This window comes from Paramormyrops kingsleyae, chromosome 19 (genome assembly GCF_048594095.1).
Source record: "Paramormyrops kingsleyae isolate MSU_618 chromosome 19, PKINGS_0.4, whole genome shotgun sequence".
Taxonomy (NCBI): Eukaryota; Metazoa; Chordata; class Actinopteri; order Osteoglossiformes; family Mormyridae; genus Paramormyrops; species Paramormyrops kingsleyae.
In genome coordinates, this window is record NC_132815.1 from 10,860,642 (window position 1) to 10,876,758 (window position 16,117).

Sequence of the window (16,117 nt, forward strand, 5' to 3'; positions counted from 1 at the left end):
GTGTTATCGAAATGCTCGGTACGCAATCTGCTGTTGCATAATGACATTTAAATTCTAGTCCTCGGAAATAAGATGACCCCAGTTTTTTGGATGTATTTTTTTGTGGTAAAATATATATTCGCACCAGTACCTATAGGAAAATGTCAGGTATATCCTAATACCGGGGTTCACGTGTACGTATCGAATCATCTGGGGCATACAGAATGGTTCAGTAATATACCATTTTGTTACATGATAAAGTAAACATGATGTAACCAAGGTAAATATAGTTATTTGGAAAATATAAATAGTTCACTGTTTAATTAAAGGGTGATATGTTTTTTTTCTTAAATATTAGAATACAGAATCCTTACCGTTACCACGACCTGAAAACCGCGATACATACTGAACTATGGACAAACTGTATCGTCACACCCCTAGGGATGATTGCTAGGGTTTCCTTAATGTTATTGTCAAATTTAAATAATGAAATTATTTTTTTGATGCCTCAGGAATGGGAGTGGAGTTTCAGGGGAACATGTGTAGATTTGTGGGGGGGTTGGGGTGATAGAACGTTCTGGAGTCTGTGTGGGGTGGGGGGGGCGGGGGATCTCCTTACGGCTCCGGCATTCGCGCAGACGTCATGTGACCTGTGTCCGTGCAGCTCCCTGCGAGGAGAACAAGCGGCGGGTGAGAGGTCGACGGCTGAACCACTACGACGAGAGCATCGACATCTACAGCGAGTTCTTCCGGCCTTATGAGCTCTCCTGCTTCGATGACAGCTACTGTGTGGCTATGACCAACTCTGCCAGGTGTGGCCCCTCGGTCGCGGGGCCTCCGGGGCCCGACTCGCCGGCTCTAATGTGATGGGCACCAGGGCTTCCTGAATAAGATATGCAGCACTGTTTAGAAATGTCTAAAGCAGTTTATCTGGGCAGTAAATGTGTATTTGCTCAGAAAAAAAAACTATTTAACATTAAAATATATGCAAATGAACAGTAACACAATAAAAACTAACAAGAGATTCTTCTCTTTTCCAAAAAGTCACTCATGTCTTGCTGGATGGCGAGATGAACACCACTTCAGTTCCCAAACCTCTCCTCAGAGTCACTCCAGTCATTTCATGCGTTTCTTAAATTTCACTGCCAGCTAAGTTAATAGATGAGTTAAATAATCTGATGAAGTTTACATGAAGAAAACATGGTGAACAACAAATACATGGGTGAGCTGGATGATTGCAGCAAATACTGGGTTGACTTTAGCAGAGATTTTGAAATGGCTAAGCTGACAAGCTTTGGCAGGCATAATATCATAGTTTTACACCAACATGAAGATCATTTAAACATCATTTTCTTTGGCAATCTAATACTTTATGTCAGAATGATTCATTATTTAGCCGTGCTGCTGTGTCCTCCTCTCCATGGCCGTGCCTTCAGCTCTCTGTCCTCTTAGCTGGTATCTCCCATCATGCCGTGCTGCTGTGACCTGCTCTCCATGGCCGTGCCTTCAGCTCTCTGTCCTCTTAGCTGGTATCTCCCATCATGCCGTGCTGCTGTGACCTCCTCTCAATGGCCGTGCCTTCAGCTCTCTGTCCTCTTAGCTGGTATCTCCCATCATGCCGTGCTGCTGTGACCTGCTCTCAATGGCCGTGCCTTCAGCTCTCTGTCCTCTTAGCTGGTATCTCCCATCATGCCGTGCTGCTGTGACCTCCTCTCAATGGCCGTGCCTTCAGCTCTCTGTCCTCTTAGCTGGTATCTCCCATCATGCCGTGCTGCTGTGTCCTGCTCTCCATGGCTGTGCCTTCAGCTCTCTGTCCTCTTAGCTGGTATCTCCTATCATGCCGTGCTGCTGTGTCCTCCTCTCCATAGCCGTGCCTTTAACCCTCTGATAAACCTTGTCAGCTTTTAGTCACTCACAGGTGCCTCATGGTGGCAGTGAAGGATACTGGCCAATCACCTGGATAGAATGTGAGCCTATTCCAAAGTCCCAATGTGGGCACTGAGGCTTTGGAAAGGTTGCTGTCGGCCCGCGCTGGCACCTGCCTCGGTGGCTGGTGATGTCACCCTCCCGACCTTCAAACCCCGCCCCCTCCCAGTTCAGCCCGGGCTGAACCTGTTCGTAGACCATCTGCAGGTCCCTTGCAGGCTGAGCTGCATGGGCCTTCATTAGATTTACATGAGCTGCTGGTGTCCGAGCCCCTTCTCCTGTGCGAAGCAGGAACAGCAGGAAGTGTAAGCAGAAGACAGTCTACAGTGGGCTGCGCATAGACAGTGTATATAGACACCCGTGAATAGACACCCACTCACACTCAACCAGTCAGTACCTGTTGACAAAGAAAGTACAAATCTAGACCAAGGATTTATTTCAACCAACCAGTTGAATATAAAGAGTCACAGAGTACTCAACTGGTTGGTTGAAACAAAATCTTGGTCTGGATTTTTGTATTTTCTGGACCTGAACTTTCCACCTCTGTTTGTAATGTCTTACTTTTGTGAGTATCTTCCCCAACACTGTTTCACAGTCATCTTCACAGTCATCTTCACAGTCATCTTTACAGTCATCTTTACAGTCATCTTCACAGTCATCTTCACAGTCATATTCACAGTCATCTTCACAATCATCTTCACAGTCATCTTCACAGTCATCTTCACAGTCATATTCACAGTCATCTTCACAGTCATCTTCACAGTCATCTTCACAGTCATCTTCACAGCCATCTTTACAGTCATCTTCACAGTCATCTTCACTGTCATCTTCACTGTCATCTTCACAGTCATCTTTTGAATGCAGCCTTTTCACCCCCTGAGCTTTTTGCTGCAGCACAGCTTGTCTCCAAGGCTTTTCCTTAAATTTTTGTGCTTTTTTGTGTCGTCTCGCAGGGAGTTCATGCCGAAGACTGTGGGGGTCGACCCGAGCCCCTTCACCGTCCGCAAGCCTGAGGAGACGGGGAAATCCGTGCTGGGGTGAGGCTCCGGCACCCGGTTAGACATGTGATCTGTCTCTCACAGTCTTTTACAGCCTCCTGCGTTCCCATTAACACGCTGGAGGCCAGTCCTGGAAACGCCTATGCATAGGTCACCTTTCGCCTCAGTCACAGTGGCTCCGCGGGTTGGACTGTTACCTCATACCCGCAGGGTTGTGAGTTTGAGTCTCACCTGTGTGGAGTTTGCATGTTTTCCCAGTGTGGCACAAGCTTCCTCTGGGTACCCAGGTTACCATCTGCGGTCCAACGATATGCAGTTAGATTAATTGGAATCTCTAAATTGCTAGTAGAATATGATTGGTTGCATGTGTCCTGTGATGTACTGGCATCCCGTCCACGGTGCCCCCCAGCCTTGTGCCGTGTTCTGCCTGGGACTGGCTCCAGACCACACCTCCCATGACCCTAAACAGGATAAGGGCTTAGAAGACTGACAAATGGATGTTCTTTTCAACATGTGTCCAAGTTTTGCTACGCCTCAAAAAAACCCAACCTTCATTTTAAAATCTGTTTTGATTAAGTCTTTTATGACTTCGTTTTGGTCCTGGATCTTAATGGCATCGAAAATGGGCCTTCTGAAATCCTTGCCAGCAAACCTTAATTGTTCTTTTGAGGTTCCAGTGCCATGTTAATTTCTGTGGATTTTAACACCGTGCGTAAGAAGTACTTTGGGGCCCGATTCATAAGAATAATGGTGTTATCTCAGCCCCTTAAGTGGAGCTGCTTCCTGCGTGATGGAGATGAGGCCACTATCATGCCACTATCATGCCACTATCATGCCACTATCATGCTGCGTCGTGGCACCGGCCACTTTCCGGCTGCCTCTCGCTGTTGGAGTATTTACCCTCGGCTCACATGAGCCGTGTTGCCTCGGGGACGCTTGACATATGTGAGAGCCGTCACACCAAGGGTAGCGGAGCGTCTGTTTGACAGGCGTGTTCCTGACACGCATGCCTGTGTGTAATTAGCATCGTCAGTAAGTGTTTGGCCAGTATGGGGTGACTTTCCCTGCATGTTGCCATATGACAAGCAGTGCGTAAAGATCCCCGTTGTATAGAATAAAACAGTGATACTGTTTTCCAATGAGGTTCTCGGGGTCACGCAGACAGTTTATATTTTTGCTCTCCCAGCTCTGAGGGAGCAAAATTGTGGACTGTGTGACAGGGATCTCGGAGGGAGCAAAAGACTGACTGGGGGTCCCCGAGGGCCGGATTGGGAAGCAGTGCTTCACATGATACACGGCGAATTTGACTTTCCGCCTTCCCCGTCTTGCTCTCCGTGAGACAGACTGGCGCATATGCAGGTGAGAGCAAGCTTGGGGCTTATAGCATTGGGTTAGCTGAGGCCGGGGCTCAAACTGGCGGCCTGATTGTCGGCACAGAGGCTTAGCCAGCTGAGCCACCCCCCCGCTAGGAGGTACTGGTGTTGGGGTAAGTTCACAGTCATAATTCTCAATCCTGAAGATAACCTGGTGCTGTAAGAATCGCATCCACAGGAGACCTACCCCTCTAGCAATAATGCACATATTATTAAACTTCTCTGCCATTCCGCCAGTAACATGTCACCATGAACGCTTTTCAAATATTTATCACAAATACATTTGATACGTGCCTTATAATATTAATCTTGGTGTGTATGTTTTTACTAGATATGTTTGTCAAGATATTTATTTGCTTGTTTGTTAATCTGCAACATTATTATATATTTTATATTATATATTTATTATACACATTAATTATATATGAAATATATATACATAGATGCTGACATGGCATTAAGTATTGAAGTATCTCCCTACTTCCAGTGGATAACTTGAGGGTGCAGCCCCCCCCCCCCCCCAAAAAAAATGGAAGGGGGTGAACCGTCTTGTTCAAACCCCCACATAAATAGGCTTTAGCGTTCGGTCATGCTTAGCCCTTCCCCTCTAACTCTGTACACCTGCCCCCCCCCCCCCCCCCCCCCCACCACTATTCCCACCAGCAGCAAGAGCAGCAGGGAGGAGGCGATGCTCCAGCGCAAGACTGCCGCCAGCGCTCCACCCCCCCACAGCGAGGAGGTGGTGTCCAGCAGCTCCGAGGATGACTCCGAAGAAGAGCGGGAGGACGAGGGCGCGGCCTCGCAGCGCTCCACTCCCATCAAGCTGGCCGAGGTCATGGAGAGCGCGCGCGTGCAGGAGGTGCGCACCCCCCCATGCCGCTCCCCCGTCACTTAGCTCAGCGTTAATTAGTGCCGTTGATGATACGTTTATCTGAAGGGACGTGATCCGTGGCTTCTTCTTTCTTTCTTGAGCCCTTAACATGCTCACCCCCCCCCCCGTCAGCTCATGTTTGCTTTCAGGATGCCATCCCATCTGCCTGCCCCCCGCCCCCCCCCATCAGACACTTGCCACATTAAGTGGGTTTAAGGGAATCCCAGCGAATCCGAGGGAATCAGGGAACTCTGAGGATTTCCGGGCAGGATACGGTGAAGAGGTTTGATATTCCTGTCTCCCTTTAAAGGGTCTGTTTCACACGCTCTGCTACCCCAGGCACACAAGCATGTTTTTCTTTGCAAAGACTTTCAAAAATCAATGCAAAAGGCAGGTCTCAGTGCTGTCGTGCTGCAGATGGAGTCCATGCTGAGGTAGGCAGTCAGTTTCTTGGCTTGTTAGCTTAGTGTCATGAATGCAGATCAAAGTCAGGCATCTCACATGTTGCTTTGGGCTTTCATTGGCACTTAATAATGCTCATTATCCCATCATAAAGAGCTCTGAGGTGGGAGCTGTCCTCCCTGTCATGCTTTGGTCCTTGCCTCCGTGCGGAGAGTAAGCCTGGTGCCTGCCTGCGAAAAAACCTGGACGTTCCCATCTGAAGATGATTCATATGTTCAGATCGTCATTTAATAGCAAAGTGAGTTTTTCCATAGCGGGGGGTGGTGTGCAGCCCAGTAGGATATGGATCCGTGGCTGTGTCCATAAGGTTGTGGGTTTTGAATCACATGGCTGGCGTAGTAAGCAAATCACTTTTGGGCCTGTGAGCGCGACCACAGGGGTGCAGGATGCTCGTGCTTTACTCTGTCGTTATGGACAATAGTGACTGCTAGGTACATGAACTCCATAGAACACGCCAGCATGCCGAACAAGCTTTCTGTGTCTGAAGCTGCAGTCACTGGTGAAACTTTAGTTCTGCCTCTTTTTTAATGGTCACCAAAAACTGCGTCCTCCTCTGTACCTCCTTGCTCTTTAAATCTTACCTTAGATCTTGACTGCTAAACTGGGTCCCTTCAGAAAAACATCAAATGCAAAAGTGTCATTCTTAAAAAATAATAGTCACTTTGGATACAGGTCTTTGGTAAGCTGGTTCATGATGTGTATTTTGTGTGCGTCGTTGAAAGCCATCTGTGCACCTGTGAGGAAAACATGGCGACATTTCCCAAGAGGTTGGTAGCGAACAATAATCACAAAGGACTCTGAGCCACCCCTGCTGGCCGCTCTTCTGTTATGGAAATACTTTAAAGTATCCTTGTCTCTCTATGACTCATGAAGGTCTCCAAAAGTTGCTATGGCAACAAGTGTGTGAAAGACAGGCAGCATTTTCCACAAAGAGATCCTCCCTGAAGGAGAGCCCAGCGTACACACAGCACACCCCAAGAAGATGCCTTCGGTCGCAAACGTATCTCTCACTCTGGGGGGGTCACGATCCTCTTCCAATTTCGAGTGATGTTTCTGTGTGCTCGCCGTTAGGAATATTCAGACTTAGATCCTGTTCAAACATCAGTATGAAACCTGAACCTGAGTACAATCCATGCCTGATGGTACACTGTCAGAAAAAAAGTACCAGTTTGTACCTCTGGGGTTATAGTTACTTGTCACTGAGGCTGTATCCTCAAGGGTCTGCCCATTGTACCCTAGCTGTAGGTAAATGTACCTTTTAAGGTACATAAAAGGACTCTCTGGAACATTTTCATACCATTGGGGGTACATTAATGCTCTTTGTGCCTTGGGTACAAAACTATACCAGAGCTTGTTTTCTGACAGTGTAAAGGCAGTAGTAGTTAACAAGTCATTGTGATTTCTGATTTCTAATCAGGATCGACAATCGGGAACATGGGAATGTTTAGTCTTGTACACCGTGTTTTGAGGCATGTGTTATTCCTAATGACGATTTTCAGCTGAGTGATCAAAGTGAATTCATAATTCATAATGATAAAAGTTAATTTATTTGGAGACAAAATGTTACATTAGTCGGTCGCAAACAGAAATAAACAAACAAACACAGCACATAGCACACTGTACATACCACACAGCACACTGTACATAGAACATAGCACTCTGTACATACCACACAGCACACTGTACATAGAACATAGCACTCTGTACATAGAACATAGCACACTGTACATACCACACAGCACACTGTACATAGAACATAGCACTCTGTACATACCACACAGCACACTGTACATACCACACAGCACACTGTACATACCACACAGCACACTGTACATAGAACATAGCACTCTGTACATACCACACAGCACACTGTACATACCACACAGCACACTGTACATAGAACATAGCACTCTGTACATAGCACACAGCACACTGTACATAGAACATAGCACTCTGTACATACCACACAGCACACTGTACATAGAACATAGCACTCTGTACATACCACACAGCACACTGTACATAGAACATAGCACTCTGTACATAGCACATTGTACATACCACACAGCACTCTGGTCATACCACACAGCACACTGTACTGTACATAGCACACAGCACACTGTACATAGCACACAGCACACTGTACATAGCACACAGCACACTGTACATAGAACATAGCACTCCGTACATACCACACAGCACACTGTACATAGAACATAGCACTCTGTACATACCACACAGCACACTGTACATAGAACATAGCACTCTGTACATAGCACATTGTACATACCACACAGCACTCTGGTCATACCACACAGCACACTGTACATACCACACAGCACACTGTACATAGCACATTGTACATACCACACAGCACTCTGGTCATACCACACAGCACACTGTACATACCACACAGCACACTGTACATAGCACATTGTACATACCACACAGCACACTGTACATAGAACATAGCACTCTGTACATACCACACAGCACACTGTACATAGAACATAGCACACTGTTCCTAGCACACAGCACATGCCACATAGCGCACTGTACATAGAACATAGCACTCTGTACATACCACACAGCACACTGTACATAGAACATAGCACTCTGTACATAGCACATTGTACATACCACACAGCACTTTGTACATACCACACAGCACACTGTACATACCACACAGCACACTGTACATACCACACAGCACACTGTACATAGAACATAGCACTCTGTACATACCACACAGCACACTGTACATAGAACATAGCACTCTGTACATAGCACATTGTACATACCACACAGCACACTGTACATAGAACATAGCACTCTGTACATAGAACATAGCACTCTGTACATACCACACAGCACACTGTACATAGAACATAGCACTCTGTACATAGCACATTGTACATACCACACAGCACTCTGTACATACCACACAGCACACTGTACATACCACACAGCACACTGTACATAGAACATAGCACTCTGTACATAGCACATTGTACATACCACACAGCACACTGTACATACCACACAGCACACTGTACATAGAACATAGCACTCTGTACATACCACACAGCACTCTGTACATACCACACAGCACACTGTACATAGAACATAGCACTCTGTACATACCACACAGCACACTGTACATACCACACAGCACACTGTACATAGAACATAGCACACTGTTCCTAGCACACAGCACATGCCACATAGCACACACCACATGCCACATAGCGCACTGTACTGTACATAGCACACTGTACATAGAACATAGCACTCTGTACATACCACACAGCACACTGTACATAGAACATAGCACTCTGTACATAGCACATTGTACATACCACACAGCACTCTGGTCATACCACACAGCACACTGTACATACCACACAGCACACTGTACATAGCACATTGTACATACCACACAGCACACTGTACATAGAACATAGCACTCTGTACATAGCACATTGTACATACCACACAGCACTCTGGTCATACCACACAGCACACTGTACATACCACACAGCACACTGTACATAGCACTCTGTACATACCACACAGCACACTGTACATACCACACAGCACACTGTACATAGAACATAGCACACTGTTCCTAGCACACAGCACATGCCACATAGCGCACTGTACATAGAACATAGCACTCTGTACATACCACACAGCACACTGTACATAGAACATAGCACTCTGTACATAGCACATTGTACATACCACACAGCACACTGTACATACCACACAGCACACTGTACATAGCACACTGTACATACCACACAGCACACTGTACATACCACACAGCACACTGTACATAGAACATAGCACTCTGTACATACCACACAGCACACTGTACATAGAACATAGCACTCTGTACATAGCACATTGTACATACCACACAGCACACTGTACATAGAACATAGCACTCTGTACATAGAACATAGCACTCTGTACATACCACACAGCACACTGTACATAGAACATAGCACTCTGTACATAGCACATTGTACATACCACACAGCACTCTGTACATACCACACAGCACACTGTACATACCACACAGCACACTGTACATAGAACATAGCACTCTGTACATAGCACATTGTACATACCACACAGCACACTGTACATACCACACAGCACACTGTACATAGAACATAGCACTCTGTACATACCACACAGCACACTGTACATAGAACATAGCACTCTGTACATGCCACACAGCACACTGTACATAGAACATAGCACTCTGTACATAGCACATTGTACATACCACACAGCACACTGTACATACCACACAGCACACTGTACATAGCACACAGCACACTGTACATAGCACATTGTACATACCACACAGCACACTGTACATAGAACATAGCACATTGTACATACCACACAGAACTCTGCATATACCACATAGCACTCTGCACATAGCACACTGTACATAGCACACTGTTCATAGCACACAGCACATGCCACATAACGCACTGTACATAGCACACAGCACATACCACATGGCACACTGTATATAGCACACTGTATATAGCACACTGTATATAGCACACTGTACATAGTACACTGTACATAGCACACTGATATTCAATTCAAGATTACAGTTTTGAAAAATGGTGCCACTTGATGCTAAAGGGTTTCTGGAAGATTCCCCATTCATTTGACAGAAATCGTTGGCAGTTAATTTGTGTCTTATTTTGTCTACATACTTCTTCTGTCCTCTTTGGCTGTTGACCACAGAGTACTTGATTGTATGGTGATGACATTTTAAATCTGGTTTTACATTATTTTTTTTTTTATCTCTTTAAGGTCCTTTTTGGCCCATTTTAATAGTAATAAAAATTTGCCTAATAATTCTCCACAGGCACATATCTATGGTTTCCCGTTTTACTCCAGACTAAGTACTCACACTAAGTACTCAGCGTGCTCTGTTTTTAAACAGTCCATTGTCAACTGGAGATTCATCTGGACAAAAAATATTGGTCTGAAGAGAAGATGTAATTCAAACACACACTTGCCTAATAATTTCGCACCCAGCGTATACCAGTGGTTCTCAGTCTTAGTCCTGGTGCCCCAAGGCAAAATGTTTTCATTCCAACCCTACCTTAATCAGGCTTATATGGTCCTTAATAGGCTAATAATGAATGTGGCAGGTTGAAAGCAGTGTGGGTTAGAATGAAAACAATCTGACTGGGGGTGGGGTGGGGGGGGGGAGGGGAACAACCAGGGACAGGATGGAGAATCAGTGGGATACTAGTAGCTCAAAAGAGGGAGAGACTCCGAGCACAATAGAGACCTTAAAAACATGCTTGGCAAAGACTTTACATGCTTAACAAAGATTTTACTGAAATTTATTGAAAGTAACTGTGGAGGAAAAGTGTTTTTGTGCGATGCGTGCTTACGATAAAATCGTTACCCAACCCTAATCCATGTCCCCAGATGCAAACTGCGCATTTTCTCATCGGGCTGTTTACAGAGAGAGAATTACCCCGCCGATTACCAGGAGCAGGCAGTGTAGTTATTTCCAGTTTCGGTCCCAGCAGGGCCCCCGCTCGGGCATCCAATCCAGGAGGCGCTATAGCAATCCTGCCCCCTCCCCATCGATATATTAAAATAGTAATTTCAGAGAAAGACCTAAATGCACTTAGAGGGGGTGGGTATTGAACGCGGGGCTGACTTTATGGGGCTGGCTGACACGAAGACCCCCATTAGCGGGGTTCTGTGGGCGGGACTCCCGCTGGCCAATGGGCTCGGGGCACGTTTGCTTATTAGCGGATGAGCAGTTACATTAGCTGCACCTGGGCTTTCAAACACTTCACTCGCAGCCTCGAGTCACTGTGCACCTAAATGGCAGTGAGAGAGAGGAGTGATAAGAGACTCCCTCCTATTTAATGTCTATACATATCCGCCGTTGGCTTTATTTGAACCGATGTGTCATTGCCCGCATATTACCGTTAGATTCTCAAACTATTAAAAGCCCAGTGTTTTTTTCCCCTTTTTTGTTTGGGTGGCATAGTCTTCTGCTTTTGGTTAAATTTTTTTCGGGGGTGTATCGCACGTGCACCGCCCTGCACGTGGGCCTTCGACTTGTTTTTATGGAGGGAGCTGATTAAACATTTAAAAGGCCCACCTTTGATCATGACCTGGCCTCCTGAGTAATTATACATGGACGCACATGTGCGTGGGTCCGTTTCAGTCCGGCAGGATTCGCCACAGCGACAGGCACCTTATTGCAGTCCCTTATCGTGGAGTCCGGCTGGGGGGGGGAGGGGGGGGCACCAAATCGCGTTCACCTTGGTTAGGTAACGCTTTTGTAGCACAATGTTAGCAGACAGCACCGAAAGAAAAGTGTTTCCATTCACATTGTAATGCTTAAAATTTCAGCCTGTCGAGTCCTGCAGAGGTGACGGTTTCGGGGGGGTAGTGTCCCTGGGAGTGCCCGCAGCGACCTTTAATGCTCATTTCAACACTCCTAGTGTTGTGTTATTTTTTAAAATGTATTAATAGCCAATTCTCATGCATCTACAATATATATGACCAATTTTGCTGCGGAATCTGAACTGTATGTGTATAATTACCATGGCAACACTGAAAGCCTTGCCAGTGCTAATTTTAAGTTTGAATAGGCCTATGGTGTGTCTGTCGAAAAATGCCAAAAGTCTTGTATTTTGTTTGGTTACTCATGGTTACGGTTAGGGCTGGGTAGGGGTTAAGGTTGCCATTGTTGGGATTAGGGTTTTGAAGAAATGAATGGACGGTCCCCACAAAGATATGAGTACAAACGTGTGTGTGTGGTGCGTGTGTGTGTGTTTGTGTGTGTGTGTGTGTGTGTGTATATACACACATCTGCATGGTCTTGCCAGGAGGCCGCTGGTTCGGCCCACAGCTGCCCATCTGCCATCGCCATGGCAGCCATAAGCAGCCACACCTGCTCCCCGCAGCACCACATCCATCCCGCTCTTCCCAAAGTGGCCATGACTGTAGTCATGGGGAAACCGAACACCGGGAGCCCGGCCTCAGTCACAGGCATATGCATGACTAATATTTTTAGAGCTTGCATTTATCAGTTTCGCCATGGCAACAGCAGTCTCGTGGCTGGGTTGGCCGGAGACCCGATTGGGGCGGGCAGGGGGTGTTTTTTTTTTACCAGCACGTGCTGCAAACTGTGGCTCAAATGGAATAAGGACTTATCAGCCTCAGACTCTTCAGGCAATTAAAATAATGACTGGGCCCCACAGCTGGTCCAAATACAGGCGCTAACCGTTAATCAGAATTGGTGTGACCAGGATGGCTCCTGCCTGCCTGCCTGTCTGTCTGCATGCCTGTATGTCTGTCTGTCTGTATGCCTGCATGTCTGCCTGCCTGCCTGCATGTCTGTCTGCCCGTATGTCTGTTTGCCTGTATGTCTTTCTGTCTGTCTTTATGTCTGTCTCTCTACCTGTATGTCTGTCTGTCTGTCTATATACAGTGGTACCTCGGTTCTCGAACTCACTAGAACTCGAATTTCTTGAAAGTCGAACAAACCAGTTTGACCTAGAACTCGATCTGAATATCAGAAGTCGAACCGTGAACACTGACCTAATATAAATTGTACGCGCCAGGAAATGAGTCATACTACAATGCAATTCTTACTTGAATGCCTTCTTCACAGACTGGACGATTAACCAAATAAAGCAGCACAACATTACAGTAACTAACAATAAATAAACCGCTAACCTTACGTGTACTATTAGAGCATTTATGTCATTTATTTAAACTTTATTTTACCAGGTAAATTACCTGAAAACCAGTTCTTACTGCTTTACGTGATATTCGGGAGAAATAGCAGATTACACATCGGAACTGCCTGGGATACAAACGTCATGCATGTAACTAAACTCTTCAGCCGATAAGGGCAAAAGTGTGTCGTCTTGGAGGCAGTTCTAGTTTGTGCAGCCGGGTGAGAGGTCGCAATGCATCTAACCGTAATGCATTGCGTCAGGATCAGAATGCGTTGCTTTAAGCCAGCGCTGTAAGCAAGTCGAATGCACCCAATGACCGGACTGGGGAAACAAACTGAAACGTGGACTTAATACAGAGCTAAATAAAATAAAAACATATTTAGGTGTAATTTTGGGGGGCCGGGAACCAATTAATTGGTTTTCCATTATTTCTTATGGGAAAAATTCAATCAGAACTCAAACTTTTTAGGATTCGACCTGGAGTCTGGAACGGATTAAGTTCGAGAACCGAGGTACCACTGTATGTCTGTCTGTCTCTGTCTGCCTGTATGTCTGTCTGTCTGCCTGTATGTCTGTCTGTCTGCCTGTATGTCTGTCTGTCTGCCTGTATGTCTGTCTGTCTGCCTGTATGTCTGCCTATGGACTGGACCACGTGTTGAAATCCACAGTGTTATCCGCGGTTGCAGATTTGCTATTGTCTTTACCAGTTCATGGGTTAAAATGAAGTTTTTGTATTGGTGCTAATGTGGAAAATAAGTGACAGAAGCCTCTGTTTGTCAGTGTCTGAGATGATGTTTACTGGTGACTGGTAGTCAGATTTACTCAGTGTTTTACTGATTACTGTGACTTTTTATCCATGACACAGACTGAACCTCTCTCCATGCGTGTAACATGTGTCTGTCACGTGTTTCCTGCAGGACGGTGTGCGGCTGGCGACCAGGGAGATCTACGGACTCTGCCTGTGTGAATCCCCAGGGGAGGACGACATCCAGATCTACCAGAAGTGAGTCCAGCTCCATCACTCTGCGGGGGTCTGGCAGGGGGTCTGGAAGAAGGGGCCATCCTTAAGGCTGGTTTGGCTGCTTGTGCTCCTCTTAATTTCTTCAGTGGCAGCATTTTAGAACAGCATTAACTCTCACCTTTTGACCGATTTTATGCTTTTATTCACCTGGGAACTGGAGCAGACAAAAGTTCAGGCCTGGCTGAAGTGCTATGACTGGAGCTCCAACCAGTTAACCCAGCAACATTACTGATCACCAATTCAGTTCCATAATCGCAATGCCATCTGCTGGCCGCAGTGAGCCACTGTAGAGTTTAAGTAGGGTGTTGAATTCCCTCGAGTGTCCTAATCAGTGCTGTTTACTCATAACTTGCCTTCTCAGTATGAGAGGAGATATCACCAGGTTCAGAGGAATTTATTATTGTGAACTGGAGTCATTTCCTCTTTGGGTTCATACCCTTCACTTCGGAATAGCTGAGTAGCACTGAAGCAGCTTGCCAGTATGGCGGCGTTTCAGCTTTGACCATACTGGGAAATCTCTAGGCGATGGTGCATCGCCATCTTGAAACCTCGTTCCACCGTGTAAGCGTGTCGGCGCTGGGTTTGTTACCCAGCAGGCTGGGTTTGATGGTGAGCTGAGGTACACACTCCAGCCTGTCACGTCTGCCGCGGCAACGCGGCCATGTGACTTATGCGGCGTACAGTGTTCAGCGGCCACTGTAAACGATCCCATGTGCCGCCTCATACAGGGACTTGGCTCCATTTTTCCCAGTCAGTGTGGAAACTTTGACTGGTCTGCCGCGACGTGGCCCCGTACACAACAGGGCTACAAGCCCCGTGAGTCGTGACAGTGACCTGTGATCACCTTCGAAATGATCCGCCAATGCAGCCCCTCTGCTGGTTTGCGCCAAATGGGATAGCCATCGTTCACACCCTGCATTGGCGAGTTCTGGCCGCCCAACACCCTCTCGAGGTTCCTGGTTTTTCCCTCCTCGGGTCACCCTGAGTAGATACTCACCATGGCTGACCACGCGCACCCCACAAAACTCGCCTATTCAGAGGTCCTTTGACCTAGTCGTCTGGCCATAATCATTTTGCCCTTGTGAAAGTCATTCAGATCTTTATTCCTGTCCATTTCTTCTGCATTAAACGTGTCAACTATGAGCATCAGATGTTACCATAACATAATATATCCCAGACCTTGACAGCCATTGTTTTTGCACGTCAGCGTTTTTCGCTTCATGTAGGGGTGATCATAATGTTTTGGCCCTTTGGCATATAATCCGCTGTCTTCCACCAAACAGACATCTGACACTATTATTTTCTTGATTTTAAAGACAGCCCCCTCCCACAAAAAATTATTTGAGCTAAATTTTGTCTTATTTTTTTATTAGTGTTCTTAAACAGTACTGGTCTCCACACAATACCTCTCCCCCCTTGCGTAGCGCCTTAAAGTGCAGTGTTATAAACGTTTTCCGGCGCTGTTTTACAGGATTATTACCCTGTCAGCTTTGAAGGGGTCGGGTCTTCGGTCATTTTCAGTTTGCCCTCTTTTGACCGGCTGGGTTATTCGGCTTTTTGACCTCTTCTGGAAAATCTGCCGTAAGTACTTCCTGTGAAAGATGGCGGGGGAAAAAATGGCTGTGTTATGTAACATTTGATTGGCCGCCCTAGCCGTGTTTCTCTGACTCGATTGACTCGTAAGCAGACGGCGTCTGGAACGCTCCAGCTCACTGTGCCGCACGTTCTTT

At 46.4% G+C, this 16,117-nt stretch overlaps 1 protein-coding gene across 2 annotated transcripts in view; it reads left to right on the forward strand.

Annotated features, from left to right (window-relative positions):
* fig4a (FIG4 phosphoinositide 5-phosphatase a) overlaps window positions 1-16,117 on the forward strand; it is a 47,978-nt gene that overhangs the window by 23,418 nt on the left and 8,443 nt on the right. Inside the window, exons 18-21 of one of the 2 annotated variants that reach the window (XM_072702880.1) lie at window positions 644-791; window positions 2,859-2,942; window positions 4,940-5,135; window positions 14,284-14,369. In XM_072702880.1, the coding sequence (XP_072558981.1) occupies window positions 644-791; window positions 2,859-2,942; window positions 4,940-5,135; window positions 14,284-14,369 (514 nt within the window). The remainder of the gene's footprint in view (window positions 1-643; window positions 792-2,858; window positions 2,943-4,939; window positions 5,136-14,283; window positions 14,370-16,117) is intronic. The other variant, XM_072702881.1, reaches the window with a different exon arrangement.